The sequence below is a fragment of the Scyliorhinus canicula genome, chromosome 24 (assembly GCF_902713615.1).
Source record: "Scyliorhinus canicula chromosome 24, sScyCan1.1, whole genome shotgun sequence".
In the NCBI taxonomy this organism is placed as follows: domain Eukaryota; kingdom Metazoa; phylum Chordata; class Chondrichthyes; order Carcharhiniformes; family Scyliorhinidae; genus Scyliorhinus; species Scyliorhinus canicula.
The window spans coordinates 7,663,855-7,678,537 of record NC_052169.1 but is presented as its reverse complement, the minus strand read 5'-3'; the positions used below and the strand labels follow the sequence as shown (position 1 = coordinate 7,678,537).

The window sequence follows — 14,683 nt, the reverse complement described above, 5'->3', positions numbered from 1 at the left end:
AGCACTCTGCCCAGCTGACGACTTCACAGAAGCATGACGTCACGATGGCGTCACTCAATCTTGGCATCATCATGTCACCTGACCATGATGTCGCAGTGACATCAGAGCAGTGTGATATCCAATACTTTTTTTTTTTTTTTTTATAAATTTAGATTAGCCAATTATTTTTTCCAATTAAGGGGCAATTTAGCGTGGCCAATCCACCTACTCTGCACATTTTTGGGTTGTGGGGGCGAAACCCACGCAGACACGGGGAGAACGTGCAAACTCCACACAGACAGTGACCCAGAGCCGGGATCGAACCTGGGACCTCAGCGCCGTGAGGCGGTTGTGCTAACCACTAGGCCACCGTGCTGCCCGTGATATCCAATACTGTTGCCACGCTGAACTAGCGACTGGCCTCTTTGCTCCCTGGGGCATGTGAAGGACAGGGACCGGCAGCGAGTCTGCCTCAGATTCAGGTACAGATTTCCCAATGGCAGTAATAGGGCAGCAACAGGGAGGCACCGAGGCACCTCTGAAGTCCCTTTCCCAGGGACCTAAACCTAATGATCAAAGCTCACTGAACATTATGTGACCCAGCCGAGATTTACGGCTGCAAACTGCGGCTGTGAAAACGCAGCTTTACCACTCACAGCCAACGCCGGGCGAAAGTGCGCTCATACCAGTAGTGATGGAATAATACTCGATCACGAGTGCAGCTCCTGCGGTGAAGATGGTAGCACAGTCCCGGCCCTGGAACAAGAAGGAATAATCCCAGATTGGTTGCTCCTGAGGGACGCCTGCGTGAGACACCTACAAAGAAAAGTGAAGAAGATCCGTCGATCATCAGAAGAAACAACCAAAGAACTTGCATTTAAGTAGCGCCTGGATTTCCTACAGCACTACACAAGCGAATGAAGTACTTTTTCCATGTAGGAAACGTGGCAACCAATTTAATAAAACTCCTGCTCAGACTGGTGTCATCTCTGCACAAAACGCAACAGCTCCAGTCTCGAAGTTTAATTTGCTCCTAGTTTCCATGTTTTCTATAGTCTTGGACGTCTTTCTAAGATAACATCTGGGCCAATGCAAAGCGATTCACGCCGCACCAAGTCACCCAGTTATAACGCAGAATTCTGGGCAATGGTATTGAGATTGTGGATTTCTTTGAGGGGGAAGCACAGTAGCACAGTGGTTGCCTCACAGCTCCAGGGTCCCAGGTTCGATTCCCGGCTTGGGTCACTGACTGTGCGGAGTCTGCACTTTCTCCCCGTGTCTGCGTGGGTTTCCTCCGGGTGCTCCGGTTTCCTCCCACAGTCCAAAGATGTGCAGGTTAGGTGGATTGGCCATGCTAAATTGCCCCTTAGAGTCCAAAAAGGTTAGGTGGGGTTACTGGGTTATGGAGATAGGTTAAAAGTGTGAGCTTAAATGGGGTGCTCTTTCCAAGAGCCGGTGCAGACTCAATGGGCCAAATGGCCTCCTTCTGCACTGTAAATTCTATGATTCTATATATGCTATGATTTCCACTGATAGCTTATTTTTCCAAACAGCCATTGCCCCTTTAAAAGCTCGGAAATTCATTCTTCCCATTTTAAGTGCGATCCTATAACGATAATTAGAGAAAAACAAACAACCACAAATAATGGGGGCAGCAGGGTAGCATGGTGGTTAGCATAAATGCTTCACAGCTCCAGGGTCCCAGGTTCGATTCCCGGCTGGGTCACTGTCTGTGTGGAGTCTGCACATCCTCCCCGTGTGTGCGTGGGTTTCCTCCGGGTGCTCCAGTTTCCTCCCACAGTCCAAAGATGTGCGGGTTAGGTGGATTGGCCATGCTAAATTGCCCGTAGTGTCCTAATAAAAGTATGGTTGGGAGGGGGGGTTGTTGGGTTACGGGTATGGGGTGGATACGTGGGTTTGAGTAGGGTGATCATGGCTCGGCACAACATTGAGGGCCGAAGGGCCTGTTCTGTGCTGTACTGTTCTATGTTCTATGTTCTATGTTCTAATAAAAAGAATCAACATATTCACCGAGGAGCTGCTCAGGGTTGTCACTGCTGATCTTTCTCATCAAACTGCCATCAGCCTTGCCTTCGGGGACCCCTCTCCCAAAGCGAAGCTGCTGCTGACCACCCCAGGTGCCCTCTCGCCTCAAGTAGCGATGAGCGGCCCAGCCAAAATCTGTCAGCCACAGCCCTGGGGTATAGCTGAGGGCTTCAAAATAGGAATCTACGTGGCACAGTGGTTAGCATTGCTGCCTACGGCGCTGAGGACCCGGGTTCGGATCCCGGCTCTGGGTCACTGTCTGTGCGGAGTTTGCACATTCTCCCTGTGTCTGCGTGGGTTTCACCCCCACAACCCAAAAGATGTGTAGGGTAGGTGGATTGGCCACACTAAATTGCCCCTTAATTGGATAAAATAATTGGGTACTCTAAATTTTAAAAAAAAAAATAGGAATTTACGAATTAGGGGCAGGAGGAGGCCACTCGGCCCCTCGAGCCTGCTCCGCCATTCAACAACATCACGGTGCAATCTGACTGTGACCTCAACCCCACCTCCCCGCATCAAGAATCTATCGAGCTCTGCCTTAAAGATATTTAAAGACTTTGGGTGGTATGTTACATTCTCTTGCCCCCCCCCCCCCCCCCCGCCCTCCCCCCGCCCCCCCCCCCCCCCCCCCCCCCCCCGCTCTCTTTTTGGCGTAACGGAGGTGGTCCACCATTGGCTGGCACTGGGATCTTCCTGTGCTGTATTGTTCTTTGTTCCTAAGGGTTTTTGCCAAGGGTGGTATCATGGCCGGTACAGGCTTGGCGGGCTGAAGGGCCTGTTCCTGTGCTGTATTGTTCTTTGTGCCGGCCCACCACTGTCAACGGATTTAACATAGAAACATAGAAAATCGGAGCAGGAGGCGGCCCTTCAAGCCTGCTCCGCCATTCACTATGATCATGGCTGCTCATCCAACTCCGTAGCCTGATCCCCCACCCATATCTTTAGACTGGTTCTAGACAGCTGCCTATCGGGAACATCCTCCCTGCATCTACCCTGTCCGGACCGGCTGGAATTTTATGGGTTTCCAGGAGATCCCCCCTCATTCTTCTGAACTCCAGCGAATACAATCCTAACCAACTCAATGTCTCCTCGTTCATCGGCCCCGCTATCTCAGGAATCAGCATTTGCCTTCCTCAGTGCCGACTGAACCTGCACGTTAACCTTAAGCGAATCCCGAATTAGGACATCGGTAGGGTGGAGCTTCTCTACGTAGACTCCATTGTCAAATAAACGTTTCGTTCCATAGAGGGAACAGATATGAACAATTTTGATTTGACGCAAGGTAGGGTGGCGTATCATTAACTACAGCCCACAACTAACTTCAGAATGCACAAAGCAGATGGGAAAATGAGCCACTGCTATTCCAATCCCATCTCGGAACATTCCGGAAGCATTCAGAATTGTGCAATCCTTTCATTATTCTACACTTTACTTTCATTTTAATCATTGCCTAAAGCTATGTCATGAATAATGATTATTTGCTGTATTTGCTCGTGTATTTGCTTTGTTTGGCCCCTTGTTCCGCACTGTAAGCAATCACTGTCTGCCGATGTACCATTTGTCAATGTTCTCTGCCGATTATTCTTGTGTCTACTATGTACGTACTGTGTACGTTCCCTCGGCCGCAGAAACATACTTTTCACTGTACTTCGGTACATGTGACAATAAATCAAAACAAAATCGTCACAATTTGCTACATGCCACCGGCCGGCACAGTGGTTAGCACTGTTTCCTCACAGCGCCATGGATCCGGATTAGATTCCAACCTCGGGCGACTGTCTTTGTGGGATTTGTACATCCTCCCCGTGTTTGCGTCCACCGGGTCCTCTGGTCACCTCCCACAGTCCAAAGATGTGCAGGTTAGGTGGATTGGCCATGATAAATTGCCCCTTGGTGCCCAAAGGTTAGGTGGGGCTACGGGGATAGGGCAGGGGTGTGGGCCTTGGTGGGGTGCTCTTTCGGAGGGTCGGTGAAGACTCGATGGGTGGAATGGCCTCCTGCACTGTTTAACATAGAAACATGGAAAATAGGAGCAGGAGGAGGCCATTCGGCCCTTCAAGCCCGCTCCGCCATTTATTATGACCATGGCTGCTCATCCAACTCCATAGCCTGATCCCCCACCCATATCTTTACGATTTTCACTCTCCAATAATATAATGATCCATCTCTCTATCCATCTGGATTCCAGACCTTGAATTATCTGGACGTGCAGCCAATGTTTCAGTTTGTTAGAAACAAGAAACTGCAGAAAATCTATCAGGCAGGCCATTCGGCCCATCATACTGTTATTACTGGTCTCAGGTGAGAGCGCACATTACACGGCAAAGTGCTCGAATGACGTGCAGTTAAGGAAGATCGGATGAAGAGGAGCTAAAGGAGGTTAATTCACTCCATTACACCTGCAAAGTGATTCCGTCACATTATGGTACAGGCGCATCTTTTAAAGTAGATAGCCCTTCATTCCTTGACGGGTTTTCTTTTGGAGGAGAGGAGCTACAGTCTCCGCAGAAAATACCCTCTAATTGACCTCAGGATGGGGATTATTCGGCATTGTCTCTTTATGGCTTCGCCTGCTATCCTTTTACTGCACCCAGGGCAGGATTAACTCACTCAATGCACTGATTCAGATGATAGATTTGTGCATCTACACTCCAAAGAACCATAAATGTCACTTTGTTAGTGAACGGGTCTTTATCAGAATCTCTGTGAAAGACTCTGTGGGGAAAGCCCTTATCCACCGACAGCCACCATCACTAACTCATCAATCACCCTTTATAACGCAACCTGGGAGCTGTATGACTTTACAAGAGTCTCACTTTATTAATTCCTTTTGAAGCAACGCTGGTGTTTCTCTTCGTTTCACACTCACGCACCGGGACCTCGGCCAGCTCTGGAAACGGGTCTCGATTCTGTGGGTTTCAGCACCAAACGGTGAGTCTTTCCTTCTGGTGCCAGGCATGGTGGGCAGACGGAGCTCGGATACAGATCAGCCATGATCTAACTCAGGGGCTGAATGACCTCCTCCTGCCCCTATGTTGGTGTGAGGTCAATTATTAATTTTAAAACTGAGATTGATACATATTTTTTTAACCAAAAGGTACTGAGGGATATGGGGCATAGCGGGGGTTATGTGGAGTTAAGCCATGGTCTTATTGCACGGTTGGAACAAGCTTGAGGGGCTGAATGGCCTCCTCCTGTTCAGGGCAGCATGGAAGCACTGTTGCTTCACAGCGCCAGGGTTCCAGGTTCGATTCCCGGCTTGGGTCACTGTCTGTGCGGAGTCTGCACGTTCTCCCCGTGTCTGCGTGGGTTTCCTCCGGGTGCTCCGCTTTCCTCCCACAAGTCTTGAAAGATGTGCTGTTGGGTGAATTGGACATTCTGAATTCCCCCTCTGTGTACCCGAACAGGCGCCGGAATGTGGCGACGAGGGGCTTTTCACAGGAACTTCATTGCAGTGTTAATGTGAGCCGACTTGTGACAATAAAGATTACTTTTGATATGCCCAACGAGACTGGATGGTTGTAAACTCAGTGCGGTGGATTATGTTGTTGCAGACACGACTGCCTCATCGCTAACCACAGAAATGTTCTCTCTGCCGCACCAACAGGACATTTTACCAACTCCGCCACCAAACATCCTGTGGCCCTCTTTACGCGAGATGTGATTTCAGCAGGAACGCAATGATGATTCACGGTCGCGCAGGGAAGTGATGCAGCGACAGTCCAGAAAGGTTGGCCGGAATTCTCCGGCCGTTGGGATTCTCGTTTCCCGCCGGCGGCTCAGCCCCGCGTATCCCGGCGGCGCGGGGTGGCCACAATGGGCAATCCCATTGACACGGCGGGAAGAGGGAATCCCGCCTGCAGCCAACGGCACGTCTCCGAGAATCACGCGGCTGGGAGACAGGAGAATCCCGACCGCGGACATACTGAACAGGATCAGCTCCCCTGTTTTGCAGCTTTTCCGGAATGGAATCCCATTAAGAAATGTGAGACGGTGAGCGGAATATTCATGAAATCCTTTCAGGAAAACAAATCGCAAGTCAACTCGACAAATCAGCTGAAAAAGCACGAGTCAGGCAAAAATCAATCTTGCCCGAACAATAATTACCATTGACCTCTCTCGAGCAATGTGTGTATTTCAAAACAGCATAAATACCGGCTCGCCCTGGCTGTAAAACCCAAGATCCATTTCTGAGCATAAAGGTTGTTTTTTTTAATGAATAATTTGTTGCCGTGTGTCCCTTGGCTTTTTCCTCCTGTTTCCTGCCTGCTCAACTCTCTTGTAGTAACTGGAAGTGACGGGTGAGCAGGGAACTACATCTCCCTGGAATGCTGCCATTCAGAACCCCAACCAGTTTTGGCTGTGGCTGGAATACTGTTTTCCTTCCCCTTCGCCCTCGCCCGCACACCGAACAAGCAAACGCCCATCGAGTCCCCGTGTTGAAGGGTTAATGATCCTCGCCGGCCGTCACACAAGGTCGACAGTTTAGGGACCTCCCTGCTGTGTCAAGCAGATACAGCAGTAGGAAAGAAGGGGGGCCTGAGTTGGCTGATCTCAGCCCGAGCTCTCGTGGCGAGACTCTGCTGTCGACCCCCCCCCCCCCACCCTCCTCTCCTTCTGGGTGGGGGCGAATCAGTCAACTTGCTGTAACGGAACACAGTTTCCTGAACGAGTGCATTGCCAGAAAGAGCGGCGTGGTGTCAGCAATTCACCTCCTGCATCATTAATTATCACTGTGTGCGCCTTTTAACTGAAACGGGTTTATGGTGGAAAGTGGTTGTCAATCAGCTATCGGCCTTTCTGTGCCACGGCCCAAGAGGAATGGAAATCTGCTTCTTTAAACCTGGGAGCCCGAGGTGGCTCAGTTTACTCTGTGCTAATACTTCAATCTAGACAGGTCCAATCATTATAACACAAGTTATGGGGCGGGATTCTGCGGTCCTGCAGCCGGCCAATGGGATTTCCCATTGTGGCCACCCCCGCGCTCTCGGGAAACCCGGCGAACGTGGGTGCGCTGCTGGGGAAGCGGAGGATCCCGCTGACGGAGAATCCCGCAGATGAAATAAAATGAAATGAAAATCGCTTATTGTCACGAGTAGGCTTCAAATGAAGTTACTGTGAAAAGCCCCTAGTCGCCACATTCCGGTGCCTGTTCGGGGAGGCTGGGACGGGAATTGAACCAAGCTGCTGGCCTGCCTTGGTCTGCTTTAAAAGCCAGCGATTTAGCCCTATGAGCTAAACCAGCCCCAGATTATCTCAGTTGGGCCCAGTCTACAAGAATCATAGAAACACTACAGTGCAGATGGAGGCCATTTGGCCCATCCTGTCTGCACCAAACCCCCCCCCCCCCCCGAAAGAACGTTCCACCAAGGTCCACTCCCCCACCTAACCCCGTAACCTAACCCACGCATCCTTTGGATGCTAAGTGGAATTTTAGTGCGGCCAATCCACCTCACCTGCACATCGTTGGACTGTGGGAGGAAACCAGAGCACCCGGAGGAAACCCACGCAGACACGGGGAGGAAGTGCAGACTCCGCACAGTCACCCGAGGCTGGAATTGAACGCGGGACCCTGACGCTGTGAAGCAGCAGTGCCAACCACTGTGCCACCGTACCGGCCTGGTCAAACGTTGTCCCTCAACCAAAAGCACCAAAATCAGATTCACCAGTCAGCCATCTCCCATCTTGTGAGGGACACTTACCACCGGCTCTGCTGTGTGAGCCGTGGGGCGTCATTACACACTCTGCAAATGGTAATATTTAAAATTTGAGACCTTCCTGTCCAGTGGATTTGACCACACGCAGTCGGTGACCACACTGGGTGGGTGGGGATGGAGGCCAGGCCCTCAGCTGGGGGCTCATTCTGGATCTGCAGTGGGCTGTGTTGGATTGCCTGGGCACTGTGAAGAAGGGATGGTCACCCCAGGGGAGGAGCACATTCCCACAGAGGCCGGAGACAATCACGGACTACAACCCGCGGATGTCCCGCCTCCATTACCAGCGAGCGTGGGAGGCGGGCGTCTCACGGCGCCAAGGTCCCAGGTTCGATCCCGGCTCTGGGTCACTGTCCGTGTGGAGTTTGCACATTCTCCCCGTGTTCGGACTTAGACATAGATCATACAGTGCAGAAGGAGGCCATTCGGCCTATCAAGTCTGCACCGACCCACTTAAGCCCTCACTTCCATCCTATCGCCGTAACCCAGTAACCCCTCCTAACCATTTTGGTCACTAAGGGCAATTGAGCATGACCAATCCACCTAACCTGCATGTCTTTGGACTGTGGAGGAAGCCGGAGCACCCGGAGGAAACCCACGCACACAGGGGGAGGACGTGCAGACTCCACACAGACAGTGACCCAGCCGGGAACCGAACCTGGGACCCTGGCGCTGTGAAGCCGCAGTGCTATCCACTTGTGCTGCCATGTTGCCCCCACAACCCAAAGATGTGCAGGGTAGGTGGATTGGCCATGCTAAATTGCCACTTAATTGGATAAAATGAATTGGGTACTCTAAATTTATTTTTAAAAACTCCACACGGACAGTAACCCAGGGCCAGGATTCGAACACGGGTCCTCAATGCTGTAGGCAGCAGTGCTAACCACTGTGCCACTTGCCGCCCTCTAGTAGCTCAAATCTGATTGGCTCCGTCAATTCCACTGCAATATGTTGACACAAGTCAGCTGACCGCAGCGCAGCCCAAGGATTCGATTAGGTGAGAGTGTAAATAATTCCAACGCTCTTGAGAAATTACTACTTTTTCTCTTTCAACATTTCAAGAGCTGGCCAATCTCTGCAGAGAATCACTTGCCAACAACAATGTGCATTATTTATAGGGTCATTAATGTAGTAAAACACTAATTGTAGTTGTAGTATGTAATTTTAGAAGACAAAATTATTTTTTTTCATAAAATTAAATTACCCAATTATTTTTTCCAATTTTAGGGGCAATTTAGCATGGGCCAATCCACCTACCCTGCACATAGAACATAGAACATAGAACAGTACAGCACAGAACAGGCCCTTCGGCCCTCAATGTTGTGCCGAGCCATGATCACCCTACTCAAATCCACGTATCCACCCTATACCCGTAACCCAACAACCCCCCCTTAACCTTACTTTAATTAGGACACTACGGGCAATTTAGCATGGCCAATCCACCTAACCCGCACATCTTTGGACTGTGGGAGGAAACCGGAGCACCCGGAGGAAACCCACGCAGACACGGGGAGGACGTGCAGACTCCACACAGACAGTGACCCAGCCAGGAATCGAACCTGGGACCCTGGAGCTGTGAAGCATTTATGCTAACCACCATGCTACCCTGCTGCCACATCTTTGGGTTGGAGGAGTGAAACTCACGCAGACACGGGGAGAATGTGCAAACTCCACACGGACAGTGACCCAGGGCCGGGATTCGAACCCGGGTCCTCAGCGCCGTGGGGCAGCAATGCTAACCACTGTGCCACCGCACTGCCCCAGAAGACAAAATTCTGATCCCCAAGCCAAGCATAAGGAGATACTGGGACAGGTGGCTAAAAGCCTGGTCAAAGTGAGAAGTTTTAAGGAGTGTCGTAAAGACAGGGATAGGGACGTTGAAAGGTGGAGAGGTTCAGGGAGGGAATTTGGGGGCTTGGGTCCAGTTGTTTGCATGAAAGAGGGTAAGCCAGCAATCAAAGTGAAACCAAGATAGAACATAGAACATAGAACCGTACAGCACAGAACAGGCCCTTCGGCCCTCGATGTTGTGCCGAACAATGATCACCCTACTGGCGGAGCATTTCCGTTGTGCCCCCTGCGGAACCTCGGATTCTCCGGCAGCTAGAGAGCAGCCTGGAAAGGTAAGAAAAGAAGACGAGTAAAGGAGGAAGTTACTGAAGCCTCGCTGACTCAACAGGCCCCTTCACATCTCAACAGTCCCAAGCCCACTGCGGCACCTGGGCTCCAGTCCTACCTGTGGGTGACCTTGGCTTGTGTGATGAAGAACATCAAAAAGGGACCGGTGCAGACTCGGGTACTTTATTGTGGTGGTAGTAATGCCGGCCAACCAGGGAGTCTTCATCAATATTGCATCTCTGTTGAAAAATACATACATCTACTAATATCTGTAACAGCGACCATATTTTATTTTAATTAAATAACCCACCATTGTTATCCATTCGGTGAGTCCACCTTTGTGGCTCACACTTTGCCATCCAGTTCACTACTCTCCGACGTTGACCCTCATTAACTCACCCCCCTCCAACTTTCATTCACTCCTTGTGCGGAAGGAGCTTGGCTCTCCTGGCACCTGAGTTTAAATTCGGGCCAGTGAATGCCAAGCTGTGCCTCCATTACTTATTGACCGACTCCACAGTTTCCATCGGCCCACTCCCCTTTGATGGGGCCCCCGGCCCCTCAACTAGTTTTCTGAATTAATGCGCATCAATCCACAGGCAGACATCATGAATAATACAACGGTGCTTCGCAAGGTGGGCCCATTGATTTTAATTGCAAAACGGAGGTGAAGGGCTAAGGCCCTCATCAAAGGTGTGAAGACTAACAAAGCACTCGGGATTGATTAATAAATAATGCTGGATCCTTGCCTGGTGTTCACCTCAAGCAGGATTCCCAATTTAAGCCCCATTATCAAGGCCTAAAGATAGAGAGAGAGAGGGGGAAAGAGGAACAAAAAGAGAGACCGAGAGAGAGAGAGAAACAGAGGGAGATTCAGACAGAGAGAGAGAGAAACAGAGGGAGATTCAGACAGAGAGAGAGAGAAACAGAGGGAGATTCAGACAGAGAGAGAGAGAAACAGAGGGAGATTCAGACAGAGAGAGAGAGAGAAACAGAGGGAGATTCAGACAGAGAGAGAGAGAAACAGAGGGAGATTCAGACAGAGAGAGAGAAACAGAGGGAGATTCAGACAGAGAGAGAGAGAGAGAAACAGAGGGAGAATCAGACAGAGAGAGAGAAACAGAGGGAGATTCAGACAGAGAGAGAGAGAAACAGAGGGAGATTCAGACAGAGAGAGAGAAACAGAGGGAGATTCAGACAGAGAGAGAGAGAGAGAGAAACAGAGGGAGATTCAGACAGAGAGAGAGAGAAACAGAGGGAGATTCAGACAGAGAGAGAGAGAAACAGAGGGAGATTCAGACAGAGAGAGAGAGAAACAGAGGGAGATTTAGACAGACAGAGAGAGAAACAGAGGGAGATTCAGACAGAGAGAGAGAGAAACAGAGGGAGATTCAGACAGAGAGAGAGAGAAACAGAGGGTGATTCAGACAGAGAGAGAGAGAGAAACAGAGGGAGATTCAGACAGTGAGAGAGAGAAACAGAGGGAGATTCAGACAGAGAGAGAGAAACAGAGGGAGATTCAGACAGACAGAGAGAAACAGAGGGAGATTCAGACAGACAGAGAGAAACAGAGGGAGATTCAGACAGAGAGAGAGAGAGAAACAGAGGGAGATTCAGACAGAGAGAGAGAGAAACAGAGGGAGATTCAGACAGAGAGAGAGAGAGAAACAGAGGGAGATTCAGACAGCGAGAGAGAGAAACAGAGGGAGATTCAGACAGAGAGAGAGAGAAACAGAGGGAGATTCAGACAGAGAGAGAGAAACAGAAGGAGATTCAGACAGAGAGAGAGAAACAGAGGGAGATTCAGACAGAGAGAGAAACAGAGGGAGATTCAGACAGAGAGAGAGAGAAACAGAGGGAGATTCAGACAGAGAGAGAGAGAAACAGAGGGAGATTCAGACAGAGAGAGAGAGAAACAGAGAGAGATTCAGATAGAGAGAGAGAAACAGAGGGAGATTCAGACGGAGAGAGAGAGAAACAGAGGGAGATTCAGACAGAGAGAGAGAGAGAGAAACAGAGGGAGATTCAGACAGAGAGAGAGAGAGAAACAGAGGGAGATTCAGACAGTGAGAGAGAGAAACAGAGGGCGATTCAGACAGAGAGAGAGAGAAACAGAGGGAGATTCAGACAGAGAGAGAGAAACAGAGGGAGATTCAGACAGAGAGAGAGAAACAGAGGGAGATTCAGACAGAGAGAGAGAGAGAGAAACAGAGGGAGATTCAGACAGAGAGAGAGAGAGAAACAGAGGGCGATTCAGACAGAGAGAGAGAGAAACAGAGGGAGATTCAGACAGAGAGAGAGAAACAGAGGGAGATTCAGACAGAGAGAGAGAGAGAAACAGAGGGTGATTCAGACAGCGAGAGAGAAACAGAGGGAGATTCAGACAGAGAGAGAGAGAAACAGAGGGCGATTCAGACAGAGAGAGAGAAACAGAGGGAGATTCAGACAGAGAGAGAGAGAGAAACAGAGGGAGATTCAGACAGAGAGAGAGAGAAACAGAGGGAGATTCAGACAGAGAGAGGAACAGAGGGAGATTCAGACAGAGAGAGAGAGAAACAGAGGGAGATTCAGACAGAGAGAGAAACAGAGGGAGATTCAGACAGAGAGAGAGAGAGAAACAGAGGGAGATTCAGACAGAGAGAGAGAGAAACAGAGGGAGATTCAGACAGAGAGAGAGAGAGAAACAGAGGGAGATTCAGACAGAGAGAGAGAGAGAAACAGAGGGAGATTCAGACAGAGAGAGAGAGAAACAGAGGGAGATTCAGACAGAGAGAGAGAAACAGAGGGAGATTCAGACAGAGAGAGAGAGAAACAGAGGGAGATTCAGACAGAGAGAGAGAAACAGAGGGAGATTCAGACAGAGAGAGATAGAGAAACAGAGGGAGATTCAGACAGAGAGAGAGAGAGAGAAACAGAGGGAGATTCAGACAGAGAGAGAGAAACAGAGGGAGATTCAGACAGAGAGAGAGAGAGAGGGAGATTCAGACAGAGAGAGAGAGAAACAGAGGGAGATTCAGACAGAGAGAGAGAGAAACAGAGGGAGATTCAGACAGACAGAGAGAGAAACAGAGGGAGATTCAGACAGAGAGAGAGAGAGAAACAGAGGGAGATTCAGACAGAGAGAGGAACAGAGGGAGATTCAGACAGAGAGAGAGAGAAACAGAGGGAGATTCAGACAGAGAGAGAGAGAAACAGAGGGAGATTTAGACAGACAGAGAGAGAAACAGAGGGAGATTTAGACAGAGAGAGAGAGAAACAGAGGGAGATTCAGACAGAGAGAGAGAGAAACAGAGGGTGATTCAGACAGAGAGAGAGAGAAACAGAGGGAGATTCAGACAGAGAGAGAGAGAGAAACAGAGGGAGATTCAGACAGAGAGAGAAACAGAGGGAGATTCAGACAGAGAGAGAGAGAGAGAAACAGAGGGGAGATTCAGACAGAGAGAGAGAGAAACAGAGGGAGATTCAGACAGAGAGAGAGAGAGAAACAGAGGGAGATTCAGACAGAGAGAGAGAGAAACAGAGGGAGATTCAGACAGAGAGAGAGAGAGAAAACAGAGGGAGATTCAGACAGAGAGAGAGAGAAACAGAGGGAGATTCAGACAGAGAGAGAGAAACAGAGGGAGATTCAGACAGAGAGAGAGAGAAACAGAGGGAGATTCAGATAGAGAGAGAGAAACAGAGGGAGATTCAGACAGAGAGAGAGAGAGAAACAGAGGGAGATTCAGACAGAGAGAGAGAGAAACAGAGGGCGATTCAGACAGAGAGAGAGAGAAACAGAGGGAGATTCAGACAGCGAGAGAGAAACAGAGGGAGATTCAGACAGAGAGAGAGAGAGAAACAGAGGGAGATTCAGACAGAGAGAGAGAGAAACAGAGGGCGATTCAGACAGAGAGAGAGAGAAACAGAGGGAGATTCAGACAGGGAGAGAGAAACAGAGGGAGATTCAGACAGAGAGAGAGAGAGAAACAGAGGGAGATTCAGACAGAGAGAGAGAAACAGAGGGAGATTCAGACAGAGAGAGAGAGAAACAGAGGGAGATTCAGACAGAGAGAGAGAGAAACAGAGGGAGATTCAGACAGAGAGAGAAACAGAGGGAGATTCAGACAGAGAGAGAAACAGAGGGAGATTCAGACAGAGAGAGAGAGAAACAGAGGGAGATTCAGAGAGAGAGAGAGAGAGAAACAGAGGGAGATTCAGACAGAGAGAGAGAAACAGAGGGAGATTCAGACAGAGAGAGAGAGAGAAACAGAGGGAGATTCAGACAGAGAGAGAGAGAGAAACAGAGGGAGATTCAGACAGAGAGAGAGAGAAACAGAGGGAGATTCAGACAGAGAGAGAGAAACAGAGGGAGATTCAGACAGAGAGAGAGAAACAGAGGGAGATTCAGACAGAGAGAGAGAGAAACAGAGGGCGATTCAGACAGAGAGAGAGAGAAACAGAGGGAGATTCAGACAGGGAGAGAGAAACAGAGGGAGATTCAGACAGAGAGAGAGAGAGAAACAGAGGGAGATTCAGACAGAGAGAGAGAAACAGAGGGAGATTCAGACAGAGAGAGAGAGAAACAGAGGGAGATTCAGACAGAGAGAGAGAGAAACAGAGGGAGATTCAGACAGAGAGAGAAACAGAGGGAGATTCAGACAGAGAGAGAGAGAAACAGAGGGAGATTCAGACAGAGAGAGAAACAGAGGGAGATTCAGACAGAGAGAGAGAAACAGAGGGAGATTCAGACAGAGAGAGAGAAACAGAGGGAGATTCAGACAGAGAGAGAGAGAAACAGAGGGAGATTCAGACAGAGAGAGAGAGAAACAGAGGGAGATTCAGAC

At 49.7% G+C, this 14,683-nt stretch overlaps 1 protein-coding gene across 1 annotated transcript in view; it reads right to left on the bottom strand.

The window, feature by feature from the left end:
• The window catches only part of ccdc33 (coiled-coil domain containing 33), a 302,969-nt gene that overhangs the window by 146,448 nt on the left and 141,838 nt on the right, over positions 1-14,683 (bottom strand). Inside the window, exons 8-9 of the mRNA XM_038784192.1 lie at positions 9,979-10,099; positions 666-795 (exon numbers count right to left, since the gene is read on the bottom strand). Coding sequence (XP_038640120.1) covers positions 666-795; positions 9,979-10,099 — 251 coding nt within the window. The remainder of the gene's footprint in view (positions 1-665; positions 796-9,978; positions 10,100-14,683) is intronic.